This window comes from Temnothorax longispinosus, chromosome 9 (assembly GCF_030848805.1).
Source record: "Temnothorax longispinosus isolate EJ_2023e chromosome 9, Tlon_JGU_v1, whole genome shotgun sequence".
Classification (NCBI taxonomy): Eukaryota; Metazoa; Arthropoda; class Insecta; order Hymenoptera; family Formicidae; genus Temnothorax; species Temnothorax longispinosus.
This window is the reverse complement of record NC_092366.1, coordinates 4,294,341-4,312,708: the sequence shown is the minus strand read 5'-3', so window position 1 is coordinate 4,312,708 and position 18,368 is coordinate 4,294,341. Positions and strand designations below refer to the sequence as shown.

The 18,368-nt window shown below is 33.4% G+C and overlaps 3 protein-coding genes across 8 annotated transcripts; 2 read left to right on the top strand and 1 right to left on the bottom strand.

Annotated features, from left to right (window-relative positions):
* The first annotated feature begins 5 nt into the window (after positions 1-5).
* Positions 6-5,495, top strand: Lon (Lon protease). Of its 2 annotated transcripts, none has more exons than XM_071787604.1 (10): positions 6-419; positions 894-1,121; positions 1,233-1,405; positions 1,564-1,874; positions 2,167-2,358; positions 2,441-2,745; positions 2,826-2,965; positions 3,049-3,331; positions 3,492-4,395; positions 4,648-5,495. In XM_071787604.1, the coding sequence occupies exons 1-10, from the start codon at positions 160-162 to the stop codon at positions 4,858-4,860; spliced, it is 3,009 nt and encodes a 1,002-aa protein (XP_071643705.1). In that variant the 5' UTR covers positions 6-159; the 3' UTR covers positions 4,861-5,495. The 2 variants fall into 2 exon arrangements, with proteins under 2 accessions (XP_071643705.1, XP_071643706.1); XM_071787605.1 differs by having other exon boundaries at positions 8-419; positions 1,615-1,874.
* Positions 5,458-6,810, bottom strand: Gdl (gonadal protein gdl). Of its 3 annotated transcripts, none has more exons than XM_071787609.1 (2): positions 6,745-6,810; positions 5,458-6,488 (listed from the first exon to the last, which is right to left on the bottom strand). In XM_071787609.1, exon 2 carries the CDS (start codon positions 6,427-6,429, stop codon positions 5,905-5,907), a length of 525 nt encoding a protein of 174 aa, XP_071643710.1. In that variant the 5' UTR covers positions 6,430-6,488; positions 6,745-6,810; the 3' UTR covers positions 5,458-5,904. The 3 variants fall into 3 exon arrangements, with proteins under 3 accessions (XP_071643710.1, XP_071643709.1, XP_071643708.1); XM_071787608.1 differs by lacking the exon at positions 6,745-6,810 and adding an exon at positions 6,570-6,728; XM_071787607.1 differs by lacking the exon at positions 6,745-6,810 and adding an exon at positions 6,562-6,724.
* A 2,335-nt stretch (positions 6,811-9,145) lies between these two features.
* Positions 9,146-17,183, top strand: LOC139818788 (uncharacterized). 3 transcript variants are annotated; one of them, XM_071787690.1, is made up of 6 exons: positions 9,146-9,301; positions 12,865-13,121; positions 13,485-13,754; positions 14,112-14,242; positions 14,439-14,604; positions 16,003-17,183. In XM_071787690.1, exons 2-6 carry the CDS (start codon positions 12,867-12,869, stop codon positions 16,399-16,401), a joined length of 1,221 nt encoding a protein of 406 aa, XP_071643791.1. In that variant the 5' UTR covers positions 9,146-9,301; positions 12,865-12,866; the 3' UTR covers positions 16,402-17,183. The 3 variants fall into 3 exon arrangements, with proteins under 3 accessions (XP_071643791.1, XP_071643789.1, XP_071643790.1); XM_071787688.1 differs by lacking the exon at positions 9,146-9,301 and adding an exon at positions 10,499-10,889; XM_071787689.1 differs by lacking the exon at positions 9,146-9,301 and adding an exon at positions 12,326-12,486.
* Positions 17,184-18,368: the final 1,185 nt, after the last annotated feature.

The window sequence follows — 18,368 nt, the reverse complement described above, 5'->3', positions numbered from 1 at the left end:
GAATTGAATTACGCTGGATTAGGTTAGGGTTTAAGTTACGCATTCGCGCGGTGCCATAACCTCTCGCTCTATTTTTCTTCGCTCATTTTCGGCGATTCTCACGCGAGTAGCGGGGACGGGACGGGAGTTTATGAGAATTCGCGACGGCTTCGGAGAACCATGCGACTCGTGACAGCGATAAATGCCAAGCTGCCGCTGATTTTGAGGCAGCGCGGCGTGATCGCGCGCTCCTTCCGTGGCGACCGGTCGGCTGCCTCGGATCGCCACACACCGTCGCCGATTTGCGTCAGACCGCGGCTAACGCGGATAGAATACCCCGGTCACAGGTCGGGATTGCTGAGGATCGCCCGGGTTCACCCCGCGATCACATCGGTGAGATTTTTCACGGCGAAAAAGTACTCCGATCGTGACCCCCCGAGGTAAACTGAGTTTATTTTATTTGAATTTGATCAGTTTCCCCGTATGATCTTAATTAACTTGTATTTTTTCCCTTAACTTACTTGACTTTTTCAAACTCGAATAATTCTCTTCCTTTTCCCCTAATCAGTTTGATTAGTTTCCATATAATTTTGTTAATTAACTTCTGTTCTATCCCTTAACTCGCCTGACTTTTTCAAACTCGAGTAATCCTCTTCTTTTTCCTCTAGTTTGTGAACTTAACAAACTTGCTCTCTCTATAATTTATTTGCTTTGTAATATAGCAATAGTTATTTGTCACCTTCCCTATGCTTTTATCTTTATTTTATTCTTGATATATATTGATATTTTTATACTATCTGTGTTATTATAAGTATCATTTTATATAGTAGCTATGATAAATTATATTATGTATGATGCTACTTCTGAGAAACTACAGTTTTTGTTTTATACGTATATATATCCATATTGTTTAGTGATGGCAATGGAGAACAATCTGGAGATTATCCCGCCTCTCTGCCTGCAACCGTAGTGGTACCTGAGGTATGGCCTCACGTACCGGTTATTGCAATCAACAGAAATCCAGTGTTTCCCAGGTTCATTAAGCTAATTGAGATTAGCAATCCAGTTCTGATAGATTTAATACGTAGAAAGATAAAGCTAAATCAGCCTTACGTGGGAGTCTTCTTGAAGAAATCCGAAGAGTAAGTTCTACCAAATCATTTTTCAGTTTAATTTACTGAATATAAAAAGCGTCAAAACTAATAATTATCTAAATGATAGATATAATGCAAAGTAAATTTTAATTTATACAGGAATGAAGCTGATGTCGTTCAAAGCTTGGATGAAATTTATCCGATTGGAACTTTTGCCCAAGTACATGAGGTACAGGACCTGGGAAACCGATTAAGATTGGTGATTATGGCACACAGAAGAATCAAGATTGTTAACCAAATTTTTGAGGACGCCACTCCAAAGGTGGAACACGGTAAGGAATGTATATTTGCTATTTTCACGTTGTAATAAAAAATAACACTTTATAGAAATTTAGTGTTTCGTTAATCGATTAAAATTTGCTTGTTCAACTTGGCGTGGCTCTGTTTTTCGGTTATTCTGTTTAAATATCGCCCTGCCTACTTTATACAGAGATGAAACTGACGTTTCCACTATTAAATACCACAATTACCGTCCCTGTAGACGACACAATAACCAGTGGCAAGGTAAACCGGAGATCTTTGCGTAAAAAGGCAGAGAATCGAGTTACTGACCGAACTGAGAGAACAGAAAAGGTCAGTGAAGCGGGCTCTACGGAAATAAAGCTGCCGATAGATTCACCCGAGAAGAGTACAGAGAAACCATTGGATTCATCAATCCCCCCGTCCGGTAGTCAACCTGTACTAATGGTGGAAGTTGTAAATGTCACACATGAAAAGTTTAAGCAAAATGAGGAGATCAAGGTAACATATAAAATGATATTGAAGGATTCACAGTATCACTATATTGAAAATAATATCATTTTTGTTTTTTAAAAGTCAATTAATAAGCAAGTTAGATAAAACATTTATAAATATTGAGATTTGAGTTGAAATTTTGGAGACACTATGCGATTGTAGTAGTAAAAATTAGAATCAAGTCAACTTTTATGAGAAATATATAAAAACAGTTAATTTGAATGTACCTTGTGTTATATGATACTATATATTACAATACCAGAAACTAATTTCACTGTCAGAAATATTTTCTAAACAGGCATTGACGCAAGAACTCATCAAAACAATCCGAGACATAATTAGCATGAATCCTTTGTATCGCGAATCTCTGCAACAAATGCTGCATCAGGGACAAAGAGTTGTGGATAACCCGGTTTACCTCAGTGATTTAGGTGCTGCCTTAACTGGAGCGGACGCACAGGAATTGCAGCAAGTTTTAGAAGAAATGGACGTAAGTACATCATGCATTGCATTGTATCATGTGCATCATATAGGATTCCATAGAAAATATTAAAATTATATTTTATTCGTAGATTCTAAAAAGACTGAGGTTGTCGCTTGCGCTTTTGAAAAAAGAATATGAATTAAGTAAGCTGCAGCAAAAAATTGGCAGAGAGGTTGAGGAGAAAGTAAAACAACAACATAGAAAATATATTCTTCACGAACAATTGAAAGTTATTAAGAAAGAGTTAGGGCTGGAAAAGGATGACAAAGATGCGATAGAAGAAAAATACAGGGAAAGAATAAGACAAAAGACAGTTCCTAAACCAGTTATGGATGTTTTGGAAGAGGAATTGAATAAACTTTCCTTTTTAGAAAGTCATAGTAGCGAATTCAAGTGTGTATCGAATATAATATTAAGTATACATATTACATATGTGATTTATATAAATTTCATATAAATTTTGTATTTCTTAGTGTTACGAGAAATTATCTCGACTGGCTTACGTCTATGCCATGGGGTGTGACAAGTACGGAGACTCTAAATCTTCAAGATGCCGTCAAAATTTTGGATGAGGACCACTACGGAATGGACGATATAAAGAAAAGAATACTTGGTACACAAAAGCGCTCATATACCTGTAGATATTATTTAAATAATAACAATGCTTTTCATTGTATATTATGCTTTTAATTACAGAATTTATTGCTGTTAGTCAACTGAAAGGCAGTACACAAGGAAAAATATTGTGTTTCTATGGGCCACCTGGGGTCGGCAAGACCTCAATAGCTAAATCGATCTCTCGCGCTTTGAACAGAGAATATTTTAGGTTTAGCGTCGGTGGAATGACAGACGTAGCTGAGATTAAAGGGCACAGGAGAACATATGTAGGAGCAATGCCAGGCAAAGTCATTCAGTGCTTAAAAAAGACCAAAACTGAGAATCCGTTGATTCTGATAGATGAAATCGACAAAATCGGCAAGTATGTAATCTTTATAAACATTGTATTATATATAAAAAATATACAAATGTCTCAAAGAGTACAAAAAATTTAGAGACTATCTGAGAATTAAAAATTTTTTATATTTTTATATATTTTTTGGACTTTTGCATCCTCTACAATATTATCTGTAATATTTTAGGGGACACCAAGGAGATCCAGCGTCTGCTCTTCTCGAAATGCTGGATCCAGAACAGAATGCAAACTTCCTGGACCACTATTTAGATGTTCCAGTAGATTTATCGAAAGTACTATTCATTTGCACGGCAAATGTAATAGACACTATTCCGGAACCACTAAGAGATCGTATGGAGATGATAGACATGTCCGGTTACGTTGCCGAAGAAAAGCTCGCCATCGCGAAACAGTACTTGGTTCCACAAGCTAGAACCGAGTCTGGTCTCAGCAAGGAACAAATCAACATACAAGACAATGCGCTCACAACGTTAATCAAATCTTATTGCCGAGAATCCGGGGTAAGAAGTCTGCAGAAACATATAGAGAAGGTGCACAGGAAAGTGGCGTTCAAAGTTGTCAAGAAGGAAGCCGACAAAGTTGACGTCACCGTGGATAACTTACAAGATTTTGTGGGCAAGCCTGTATTCACGCACGACAGGATGTACGAAATTACGCCTCCTGGTGTTGTGATGGGACTGGCGTGGACCGCCATGGGCGGTTCCACGCTATTCATCGAAAGTACCATCAGAAAACCGACCGGTGGCAAAAAATCCGAGGGTACTTTCGAGGTCACCGGTCATCTGGGTGACGTGATGAAAGAGTCCATACATATCGCGATGACTGTGGCGAGGAATTACCTGAAACGGGAGGATTCATCGAATACATTTCTGTACGATTCCCACCTGCATATACACGTGCCTGAAGGAGCGACCCCGAAAGACGGACCTAGCGCAGGTGTGACGATCGCTACCGCGTTGTTGTCCCTAGCTAAAAATCAAGCCATCAGGCAAGACGTAGCAATGACGGGCGAATTGAGTCTCATGGGCAAGGTACTTCCTGTCGGCGGTATCAAAGAGAAAGTTATTGCAGTAAGTATAAACGTAATCTTGTATTAATCCCAATCTACTAGTCTTAATTTAAATAAGCTTCTCTCTGCTATTATTACATAACATTACATAGTTTAATATACTAATTTTATTAAATTGTTCATCACCAAAGCGTGCGTTTGTGTCCATGTTTATAATACCTTTCAGAGAAACGTAATTAAGTAGTATAGATTTGTAAAATAATTGCTTTGTTGTTCAAGGTACAAGATTATTAAACTACACTTTTACTTTTAGGCGAAGCGAGTTGATGTTAAATGCATAATTTTGCCCGATGAGAACAAGAAAGATTTCAACGATCTACCTAAATATATTACAGACGGTCTAGAAGTGCATTTTGCTTCGACGTACGATGACGTTTATCGCATATGTTTCGCGATAACCGACTCTCTTCGATCCGCTAAACCAATCACTGATCATGTCTCGTCCGCACAGCCAACATTCGCGTAAAATAATATACAAAGTGGATGATTCCGAAATGGATACAAATATGTTTGTATGAATTTTCTTTACCATGATCAATACTATCGTTATTGATCTGCTGTATCACTTTATTACACAAATAGTATGTACTAAATGCAAGAATATTTTACTGACAAAATATCTTATTTCGTATGTTGTTTCTTGTACATAAAATTTATGATATAATTGAAAAGGTAATTTATATATTTAACAAACAAAATGATTTATTTAAATAATTGACCTTTATATTAAAAGCATTTTTTAAATTGATCATAGGTATCTCATTGACATCTTAAATTTTATTATTTGCAATTATTCGATTCATATTTAATATGTTTTAAAAGTTTCCTATTTGTAAGTGATACAGATGTAATCGAATAAATTGGTCTGGAAATGTGTATATATAAAATAGTATACAAAATAAGAAAGAGAGAGAGAGAGAGAGAGATAATTATACTTAAGAGAAAACTGTTCACCTTTTGTTGATATCTTGAAAAAGAAAGATTTTTTGTTACATTATTTTGTAAGAATGGGTTATCATACTTTATTATGTATAAATGCCGTTATAATGTATAAATGCAAATATACATATAAGGAAAATATATCTTTTACTTTTCTCAAGACTTGTGTTTCTTCTTGGTAAAAATTTATTTTTCTCCTTGAATAATTCATGCATAACATCTATGTAACTATGAAAATATTTTTCCATTCCGAAGAAACTATTGTACATATTGCTAATCTGTTGTACTTTTAATTAGCAGAAGTAAATTTTAGTGATAATACCTTTTAATACAACAATGTTTGTAGCATTACATTGTATGTAAGAAAATCTTGGTTTAAAAATAAAACATTTTACAATATAAATCATTACAGTCTTCAATAGATTCAGCCTTTAAAATTTAATGTTAAATATATAACTAATTAATGACAAGTATAATAATTTATAATAAAAGAATGACGTAATTGCTATCTGTATGTGATAAATATGACTGAATAAATGAGAATTATATAAAAGATAATTTTGTATTCGTGTCAAGTTGGTATATCCATCTTACTGAGCCTGATTATGAAGTCGCACAGCCTCATCTGTACTTGAATCTCCACTGGATTATTCGTCACATAGAATCCAGGCACTCCAGCCTTTTCCAATATGCTTTGCTGATCAGCTACCTTTTGATCTAGCTGCAGGACCAATTTCATGTCCATTTGCCTCAACTCCTCCTTGTGCTTCTTGTACAGCGCTACTTTCATCGAGGCTAGCTCTTCGTCCGTCATCGTCGCCGACAACGCTTCCTGGCACTCGATCTTCTGTTGATTCAAAAGCTGTAGTCGCTGTTGGAAGAGATGCTTTTCGGTGACGTGCTGTATCTCCATCAAACCCTTCACTATCTCAAAGATGGTGTCGTTTAACAACGAGTTCGCCAAGCCAGATAACAATTCGTAAGGCAATCGCATCTGATACTTCGGCGGTAATTCGCCAGCCATGTGCTGCAGCTGTTCCACCAGGAAGTAAAGCTTCGTCTGCAGATCTTGAGGAGTAGGGCTGGCAATGTCCATTTCTTTCTTTGTGGAAATATCTGTGCTTCATGAAATGCGTCGATATGTGCTCCGTTCACCTTTACGACATTGTTTCTAATTAAGTAATTACAGTATATTTTCTACAATTTATTCTAACGTAATTTATAATACCAAATAACCTCGGTGCGTTATCAGTAAATAATAAGGAAGCGAAGTAATGTCTTTTTGTCGAAATATCCAAGGTAAAAACGGCAGAATAATTGTTTGACACTTAAAATATTAAAAGGTCTTCGTTACTTATTACATGTACACGTGATAGTACCACACATTTGTTTTGTCTGTTTCAACCGGTACCTTTAATCAGAGACCAGAGAGAAGAGAGAAGCCTGAGCAGAGCAGTCATGAACACGATTTGGCTGATCAGCTGATGTCTGTTACCGAATCCTGTCGGTAATGTTCACGATTTTGTGGTTCTCTTCCGTGCTATGTCTAACGATTTTTTGATTTTCTTCGGTAAAAAACAAAAAAAAATCGTAAACATAACACGGAAGAGAATCACAAAAAATTGTGCACATTAATTACCTACAGGATTCGGTAACAGCCAAATCGTCGTCCATGACCGCTCTCAGGCTCTCTCTGGTCGTAGCTAAATCAGAGAGAAGCCTGAGAGAGGCCATCCCGGTCTTTTTCATGGGACCGTCGAAAACCCCTGTACATTAGCGCCAGTATATCCATTTTCGATTGTATAACGTATAGCCACGTTTATTTTCCGACACTGCCGACATAAAACATCATTTTAGTGCTACATCTGTAAATTGCGCGATTTCATCTGATAACGATAAAAAAAATTTAATTTTATTTAAATTTGGTACACTAGTATCAAGGAAAAGGTATATGTCGTATATAAGCAATATTTTTAAAGGCCGTCCTGCCGAATGTCATTGCGATTAAATGCATTTTGGACTTTGCATTTTCTTAGTTATAAATTAAATATTTGTTTTTATCTTAGATTTTAACTAACATCCGCTAGAAACAGGTCAACCTATAGAGGCCCTCCACCGTTTCCGCCGATTCCGATCGGCGGTCCTCTTTTATTTACAATACTTTTTTTTTACATTTCTATCATTTTTATTTTATTTCTCTTACAATTTACTTTACAATATAATAATATAAAGTACAACATTATAAAAGAGTTATATTACAACGCAATAGCGATACAAGTTAACATTATTTTTTAAACAAAGATATTTAATAAAATGCATCAATGAGCTTTTATAAAGACAGTACAATCTTCTTTTGTTGTAATATTAAAATTATATGTAGGTATTCTTTATACAATTACGAAAGTATGCTATTCCCTAACTTGCTTTTATAAAAACAGGACAACTGGTGACTTCACGTACAATAATATATATTAGTCAAGTATAATGTTTACTTATACTCTTATATTACAAAAAGACGTATATGTATGCAATGTATATGTACGTACATAAACATACATAAACGTGCATAGACAAGAATATGCAAAGGTTTCATAAATATAATTATTATATCTATTATATATAATTAGAGTACACAATGGTTTCATCTGGACAAAGTCTGGGATATAAGGGAAAAAAGCATCTGATATAAGGTAAACGGGTAAATACTATGTAACGTACCAATATTGCGAACCGTTTGCTCTTGAAATTGCGTCAACTGATTGCATGTATAAGCAGTCATGTAGCTGTATTTGTAACGTGTTCTATTTCGATGTCAGCAAATTTACAGCAAATATATGAAAACACATGCAATGCATTAGTTTGCTCAATATGCTCTATCACGCTTGGCTATCTGGGTTATTGCATCATAATAAAATTTTTTTTATTATTCCAATGCGCGATTGGTATATATTAGCAACGTACACACGTGGCACGTTAGCGAATTAATAAATCAATAATATATAGTCCATACGTCAGGTCGATTGAGCATTTTTATCGAGGTTGATGGCTTAAGTTAATGTTTTTTTTATGTTTTTTGGGTCGTAGAACAAGAATCTGTAAATAGTTTTTTTGTAAGTCGATGCAATAAAAAGTTATTAACAATTTATTTGTTTAAATTGCCCTAGCGATCAAACTATACATCCTATAAAAAAATGAACTAGAGAAAATTTGTTCCTCTTTTCACGACGAACAAAATAGCGTTTGAATTTTCCCAAAATCTTGATTATTGACGGAAATATGTCAATTTTTAGGTAATTACTGCCTATGCGTCGCGGAGTAGGTACCCTAGGCGTGCGCGCCGCGCTCAATTGTACCACGCGAGTTTTGCTCCTTTAATTTTAATTTAATTTATTTTTTTGCTCTTTTTTAATCCTTTTTTGCTCCTAGGGTACTCCGCGACGCGTAGGCAGTAATTACTTAAAAATTGACATATTTCCGTCAATAATGAAGATTTTGGAAAAATTCAAACGCCATTTTGTTCGTCGTGAAAAGAGGAACAAATTTTCTCTAGTTCATTTTTTTATAGGATGTATATATAGTTTGATCGCTAGGGCAATTTTTAAACAAATAAATTGTTAATAACTTTTTATTGCATCGACTTACGAAAAAACTATTTACAGATTCTTGTTCTACGACCCAAAAAACATAAAAAAAACATTAACTTAAGCCATCAACCTCGATAAAAATGCTCAATCGACCTGGCGTATGGATTAATAAAAGAGACTGGGTTTTGGTATTGATTTTCTCGCACACTCTTGAAAGTAAATTCATACGAGTAAGGCGTAGTACGGTCCCTGTTCCTTGTTACGTGAAAATTCATACGACTTTTCTTGATATCCCGACCTGACCTGACGGACTTTCGCCTACGCTATATAATCCTGAGGATTTCCTGCTACCTGGTGAATCGGAAGCGTCGTGCAGTGAAGGAGGTGAATAAACACTGCAGAAATATTTTAGCAGAAATATTTAACTTCTTTTCCTCATAATTTACTTTCGTTATTTGCTTTTTTTATATTATATTATATTTTAAGTACATGAACTGTTTTTTAATTATTATTAGTAACATGCGTGCTTCACGCACTTAAGATTATGTACCCGGAAATTCTCACGATAGTTAACATATGTTATCAACTTTTTATATCTCAGTTCCAAATTTACTAAATTATTTTCGTAATAATAATCATAAAATTATAAATGTCAAAATTTGATTAATATTTTAATGATTATTTCTGAGCTACATTAACAGTATAGTGAAATAAGTTAAGTAGAAAAATGTTAGAGACGCATATGTTATCAAAAAAGTAGTTACCATGTGGATGAAAATGAAAAAATATATAAAAAAATTTTTATGTGATTTGAGAGATCAGTAGACAATTCAATTTTTACTTAAAACTTAGCCATGAAATTGAAGAAGAATACATATTTTAAGAGAACAATAATGCGAAATATATACAATTTTGTAATAAATGAAAATAATGCATTTGCCACTTCAATTATCAGTACGTTGATGAAGTGTTGTTTCGCTTCATCTATTCAATAAAAAAACAATATGTACATTGACTGAGATGCATATATATTGACGCAAAGTATGAAATCCGCGGAGATTTTTTTCCCTTAAAATATCACATATAAATTTCATATCCCGAGATAACACTCATGATAGACGACCTTCGTAAACAATTCCACTAAATTCTCGCCGTTCAGAAAAATTATTCAAGTTTAGGATGACGGTATTATGGACGGCAACGAATAATGCATGAATTAATTTTGGAAATCGTACATCCTCACAAGATTAGCTATTATAGCAAATTTAATTATAAAATAGGGATAACTAACATTTTTTGCAGCGAGAGCTATAATTTAGCAACAGTAGCAAAAGTTTTACAAAAAGTTACTTTAACAAAAGGTAAATTTTTTTTCTGTGCAAAATCTGATGAATTTAATTCATGCATTCTTCTGAAATCTTTCTGCCTTAATATATTACATATTTTCACACATTCATGTATATACCTACAATATACTCATTTATAATTTCCTTTAACGTTTGCCGGGCTTAATGAAACAAGACCCCCCCCCCTCTTGTCTCAATTCTAGGATGATAAATGCTCGCTTCTACTGCTTCTAACTCCTTGTCGTATTCAGTTCATGATCACACGAGTGTTATCATCGCTCTGTTATCTCATTTAGCGTCTATTGGTTTATTGAGAGATAAATCGACATGTGTTTAATGCTGGCCAAGTCTCAGTTATCTAAGAATAAATCAGGAAGTCCGACGGTATAAATATAAATGGTGACAATGTAGAACATATGTCGTGTTCGTGACAGTCATCTGCAGTGCCGAATGAAAACATACGTAGACTCGCAATTTCATTCGAGAGTATAAAAAAATGCACTGATGTAGCTATAGCCTGTCACTTCTGCGTTCTGCGTGTATCACTTCGCGGCTGGCTTTACGAAACGGCACAGTGAAGTGAGCATTTAAGTGAAATAAACGACCAAAGTCGAAGCAATTTACAGGTCAGTGTATCGATTATTATCAACGCTTTGTTTTCCGCAAACCGATATTCAGTCGGAATTTATTAATAAAAATTTTAGATAAAGCCTTGTAAAACATGTATAATTATAGTGAACTCACTTATACTATATTACATTTAAAAAATATGAGATCAACTTGCTAATAATGCAATAACATGTGTATAGGAAAATATGAATAAATATAGGAATAAAAAGCACTTGAATAAATTATATGACACATAATTTAATATACTTTAATATAATTTAAGAAAATATTATTTTACAAAAATGCTACATTAGTGGGAGAATCTCAAGTTTATTCCGTGTAAATTGCATAAGTCGCGTGAGTTTGAGAGAAGAAGAGTTTAAGTTGTAAACATACATAATGCGCAAACATTATGAACACGATTATAAGTTTTTATGAGATATTTCTCTATCTGTCTATCTTATAGACAATATTTTAGAACGTATAAATAATTTTCCATATCTTTAAACAATCTTATACTTTATAAAATGTAATAATGTAGAAATCGAATATCTATATAAATCAAATATATCTGTCTAACACACACACACAAATAACCACTTTTCCTCTTTACTTTTTAAATGAAAGAAGATAAGCCATAACAAATATCCTTTCAATTTCTCAATGCAATATTAATTGTTATACGATTTTTAAGATTAACAATCCAGCCAGAAATTATTAGTTGAATTGACGTCAATTGCATCGATATTTTTTATTGATATATTTAATAGTTGATGTCAAATACTAGTTTAGTTGATATCTTTGTCATCTTCGACCTTGCTTGGCATCTTCACAATTGCTTTTAATTGAGAAATTGAGACGTTTCTATTCTTCAATAGCGTAGTGACTTTACTGTATAATCACATGTTATGCTTTATCTAAGCATGACATAAGCGATTACGTACTTGCTTGAGCAATTATTACGTCAAATGAATAGTATTCAACTTTAATCTTATCTCGTTGTTTTTGTTTTCGTAATGATTAATGTTCGCATGTTAGAGTTATATAATGTGAAAAAATAGTATAACTAAAGAGAAAGAGGTATTACACAATTAAATATATCAATACATATTTATGTAGTATAGGATTTGTATAATTATATGGATTTTTTAAATGTTACCATCTATTTTATCAAAATTCTCTTAAATCCATTTTAATCAATTTATTACATTAATCATTGCAATTAAGATGTATCATAATTTAATTGAAATAAAATTTATTTGAAGTCGATTAAAGAATAAAAAGTTTTGTCATTTATTTGCATTTCTGGCACTTGATTAGTAAACCATTTTCATTGTGATTTATATCATTTGCTATAAATTATTAATATATTATTAAAATTATATGTGTTCCTCATAAGTTCAGTCATTAAACGTCCATCTAATAATGGGCGGATTTGATTCTGAGAAAACCGCGGAAAACATTTCTGAGAAAACTCATCAAGGTGAAATATAGCCGATGTCATTCGATGACCACAAGTACTTACGTACGCGATCGCGGCACGCCACAGACGCGTCGTAAATTTCTCGCAAATACCGCAACTCGATCACGTTCGACGGGATCTCAACGCGGAATGTACGTATGCCGTTGACCAAAAAGGGAAAAGGGAAAAGCGGCTTCCCATTACGCTTTTAATTGAAACAGCTCTTAACTCAAACGTATAGGAGAATACGCGCCCGTCTTGAATATTGACGGATATAAAAAAAAACGACGGTAAAGCGGGCGGGGAAAAAACGACGGAAGGGGGGGCGCGACGAAGGAAAGGGTGGAAAGGCCGGAATGAGTGCGAGGGAGCTGGTTAAAAAAAGACACAAAGAAAACGTGATAAAGCTCGCTGCGAACAATAAGTTATCGTAAAGAATCGTTTTCGCGTATCGTGACACGGCGCCGCGGCGGGAAGAACAATGATTTGTCGGGAAAATTCTCCAATTCCAATTCCAGTTCCAATTTCAGAAATGGCCCTAAAGACACCGGCATGGCTGAATCTATGCTTCGTAGAGAAGATCCTGCGAAAGTCGGAAGGCGACAACTCAATTCAGGTGATCGATATATTCTCGAAACCGGCCACGGCTAAGGGTGACAACTACTCAAGCGACATGATTAGGGTTACTGCCGAATTTTCGCGTGACCAAGGCGAGAGTAAAATTACGGAGAAGAAATCAATCATTTTCAAAATCTCGCCTATAGCTGAAGGCATTCGTCAGGACCTTGTAAGTTGATTCAACTAATATAATATTTCTAATACAAATAAATCAAATTAAGTGGCAGATTCTACTATTTCGAAGTAGATTTCTAATCAACAAAAAGATCAGGACAATTATTTTTGAGGCAATCAGTAATTGAAAATCAAATTATTTTTATCAAGTTCAAAGAGGCACATATACATTTAGAAGAAAAGTATATGCTTCAGACATTTTAAAATCAATTTTGATTTGCGGAATAAAATTATTATTTATTTGTCATTTCTGATTTCTGAGAAACCTAAACTTTTTATTTAAACCCTTACATCACAAAACTAATTGCATGCTTGTTTGATTTTAAAAGATTTTATTTCTTAAATAAACTTTTTACAGGTCGAATTATCAGGCACCTTTGACATCGAGATATTGATGATGTCAGATACCTTGGATAAAATGAATAAGTTGTTAGGGCCGGAGCATCGCTTAAGCGGGAAGGGCCTTTACGTGCAAAATAAAAATCCAACGCTTCTGGTGATCGAGGATCTCGCGCCTCTCGGCTTTCGCATGGCCGATCGTATATCTGGTCTTGACCTAGCTCATACCATATTGGCGCTTGACGGACTAGCCAGGTTTCACGCAGCTTCTGTAGCCATATGCGAGAAGGTAAATCACTACGCGTGACTCACTTGCTTTTAGCTTAAATGGACACGTATGTGCCTAACCAATTGTAAGCAGTAAGTCTTTCTACATTTACGAAACCGTTTAATTTGTAATTTATATTGAAATTTACATTAAGAAATTGTAACAAATAGTCCTCCTTGTAACTATCTTAAAAAAAAAAATGTTTTCTAAATTTGTTAAGAAATCACATGTTATTGAAATTCATGTCGTAGATTTTTTTCTATAGCCTCATGTATACATGTTTCAAATTTCCCGTCCACACTACAAACTTATTTACTAAATTTTATAATTAAATGAATAAATATTAATGTTCTTTGATAAAAATATTTTAATATCTAGGAACCAAAGCAAAAAGAGATGTATACGAAAGGAATATTTAACGATCAGTGGCCGCCAGAACTGCAAACTTTTTTCGTTATGAGTATTAAAGCTTTAGCAGATGAAGTTGCAAATTGGCCAGGAATGAAAAAGTAAGATTTACATGAATAAACGCAATATTTATTAATCTAATTCTTAATGTTTAAGATAACATAAATAAACATAATAAGCAGAAACTGGCAAATACATATAGAAACACAAATTGTTGTTTAGAATATACAGCAAATATTTATGATTTTTCCATAATTTTATAGAATTCCATGTTTATATGTGACTTTTATTTATTAGATACTCGGAAAAAATTGCTAAACTCACCGACCACGCATACAAAATAGGAATAGATGCATCCAAGTTATGTGAGGATGAATTCAATGTTATTAATCACGGCGATTTCTGGGTAAACAATATGTTGTTCAAATATGACAATGATGGCAAACCTGTTCAGCACATTTGTGTAAGTACCACCACATTGTAAAAAAATTATGTATATTTCCTTTGAATACAAGCTTATTGATTTATTTATTATTATAATCACGATTGAAATTTAAGATTGAATGACGAAATTCGTGAAATCTAATTTGTACCTGCATGTAATGACATAATTTATATTGTTGAAACAGCGTATTTACTTTAAAACTATACCTATCTTAAAATATTAATTTTGAAAAATGTAAAGCATCGTGACTATAAATTAAATATAAATAGGTATAGCATCGTTTAGTCACTTTGTTTTAATTATCTATATTTCTGAATTTTTATTATCATTTTCGTAGTTGAATGCAATGTAAGTTGCAGTTAAATGCAAAATAAATTTACATAAAAATTAACAAAATAAATAAGACATAAATATATAATATTCCGAAAAGTATACGGTATATGTTAAGGGGTTAGTCTACTCTATTCAGGAATTAATTTCAGACAAAATATCGGTGATACATGAATGATTTTTTTTTCATTATCTTTATTAGGGTTTCAAGAACATGTACAAATTTTTTGGTGTAAAAAAATTTTGAAATGGCGATGAGGCACTCCTTCGCGCGCAACTATGCTTTTCAGACGGTGTACATGGTTTCTGAAATGTGGGTGGTCTGAAAAAAAAAAAAATATATGGTCATTAACTATATTGTATTGTCTTCGGAATGACGGAGCTTTTTTTCTCTCCTCGTTTTTGGCGTCAAGAAAAAAATTCTTGAATTTTTCACTGCATTTTTGAAAAATTCAGGAATTTTTTTCTTGACGCCAAAAACGAGGAGAGAAAAAAGCTCCGTCATTCTGAAGACAATACAATATAGTTAATGACCATATATTTTTTTTTCAGACCACCCACATTTCAGAAACCATGTACACCGTCTGAAAAGCATAGTTGCGCGCGAAGGAGTGCCTCATCGCCATTTTGAAATTTTTTTACACTAAAAAATTTGTACATGTTCTTGAAATCCTAATAAAGATAATGAAAAAAAAATCATTCATGTATCACCGATATTTTGTCTGAAATTAATTCCTGAAAATTCGCCTGTTTCTGCCCGATCTTATAGAGTAGACTAACCCCTTAACGCATTTTAATAATGATTCGCAATATCGACTTTAGCGATCAAGACAAAGAAGCAGCGCTCTAATATGAGATACTTGAAACTGCAGTATATTATGAATAATGCATAAATCCAGTTTGATCACATTCAGGTACATCCGCCACCTGTCTGCCGGTGTCATTCGCGCAAACTCTCAACTTTCTCGCCGCGACTTCCTAAACATAAGTCCCACTTCTTTCCCGGGGCACGGAATTCATTTCCAATTCAATTGCCAGGAGCTTAAAAAATCGATCGAGCGACACAGAGTTTGTTTGATATTACAGGTGGATTTCCAAACGTGTGTCTACACATCGCCGGCAATCGATCTTCAATATTTTTTCAATACAAGTCCTTCCCCGGATGTTATTGAAAACAAGAGAGATGTTTTATTAAATGAATATCTTGGCGTACTGTCAGCGACTATGAAGCAACTGGGCTGCAAGACGCGCCCACCCACCATGGAAGAACTGAAAGCTACCCTAAAACGAAGAGCCAGTTATGGAATGATATCATCCTTCTCAATTTTACCGATAGTGCTGTGCTGCAAGACTGAGGTGAAAGATTTGGATGAGATCATGAATCCTGATACTTTTTCAAGTCCGGGTCTAAAGAGCGAGAGTTATAAAAAATTGATGATGAAGAGAATTCCAATGTATGACGAATGGGGTTTGCTGGATCTTTAATGAATACTTGACTTTTGTTGTAATAAATAATGTAGAAAAAATAATAATAATAATAGGCATGACAAAGTACAACAAATACGTTAAAATGGAAAACAATAGAATAATAAACATATTGGCGCGTTTTAAAAAAAAAGTCATCATGGAATTGATATGATAATGACAGATCTTTTAGTTTGAAAGATAAAAAATTATTCTCTTATGATGTAATATATAATGTTTTCATATATATAATATAAATTAAGAAACTAACGTTATAATTTGTGTTAATGATGTATTTCGTATGTAAGTAATATGCATAAGTGATATGTGATAGGAAGTTGAAAACGTTTTACAAAGTCTGCACATCTCTGATAACAATTTATTAAGTTTGCTGACTGTTTAATTTTAGTGAAACTATGCTGCATTTATGTCAGTAATGCAGTTTTTCTCTGCAAAATTCGCCCAACTATGCCCGCAAAATAATGATTTTCTGCTGTTTATTTCATGAAATACCATAAGTAATTGGAATCATTGTTTAGCCACAACAAAGGTTAATTATTCGATAGTGCGCTTAATGTATACCATAAATCGAAATCATTTACAACAGTGTGGATGATATTATCCGCAGTTTCATCTAAAATCGATGAAAATTATAAGTAAAATTTCTTGTTAAAACATTTATAAATCCGGCTACAAAAAATTAGGGTAAAATCGGTGCTTTGTTAAAATAAATTTTAGTAATTAATAACCAATAACCATTATATCGCGTTTTCTGTGAAATAAATTGCATAATAAAACCAAAATATTTCTTATCCTTTTTATTATATATTTATATATTGCTTCCTTGCATCGATTTTTATAATATTTAATCTTGGCTAAAGTATATGGGAATAGAAGGGTATAATAACACAAATCCTAACTAATTCATAATTTTTCCCTATCTACAGAAATTTTATTTATTTTTTTATTTTATTTTTACACAATATCTTACACTTTCTCTTTGTTCAAGAAAAATAATACAAAAATAATTTTATAAAAGATCTAAATAAAATTTTATATTTTTATCATTACTTTACTTCTTATTTTTTGTGTTTTTCAAAAATTTATTACTCTAATTGTAAGTAGAATTGATTTACGTAAAAAATTGTCGAAAATTTAACTTACTGTGTAATTTACTAACTTAAATTCGCGAAATAAAATTCTGATTTGATATAATATTTTATTTGGGATTTAAATTTTATTAAAAAATTTATTATTTATATAGAACGCGAAGATTTGTCAACGTAATTCAACGATAATGAGCTCTTTGCGAGCTCTATGTGCGCGAAGTGTGCGAATATTTCCTCAAGCACAATCGCACAATACATCAATAAACAAGTAACCAAGATGAAATATTTGCCATAATTATATAGTTTTAGCCCATCCATTTTAAAGCAACGTATCTACGAGATGTAATAAATTTATACTATATAATTTATTGTCATAATTCGACATGCACCGAGATATATTTGCTCTATATTTGATTAATCGTAGATTCGTTACTTCAATAAAAAAAGAAATTCTGACTCACCAATTAACCCGATGCGCAACAGGCGGAGTTATTCACGTAGTTACGACGACTGTAACATACAAACATAAAATTCAAATTAAAGAAGCGTTCAAATAAATGATCAATATTTCAAAAAATAATTCTTACGCGCCTCTAATTCGTCTTTCAATAAAATACTTAGCAATACTATTATCTATTTACCGAAAAAAATCTTTTACAAAAATAAAATTTTAGATAATTTCTCTTTTTCTAATTATTTTTAACTTATCAAAATAAAACAATCTAAATAAATGGAAAATAATTATTATGCAGATAATATTCACCTCAAGGTTGCTCCGCCGGGGCCCGATGTCTCTCCCAGACCTCCTCCTCCTCTCAGGACGTCAAGCTTCCTCCTCTCACCGCACAGGACACTCGCGAGAAACACTCGCATAATTAA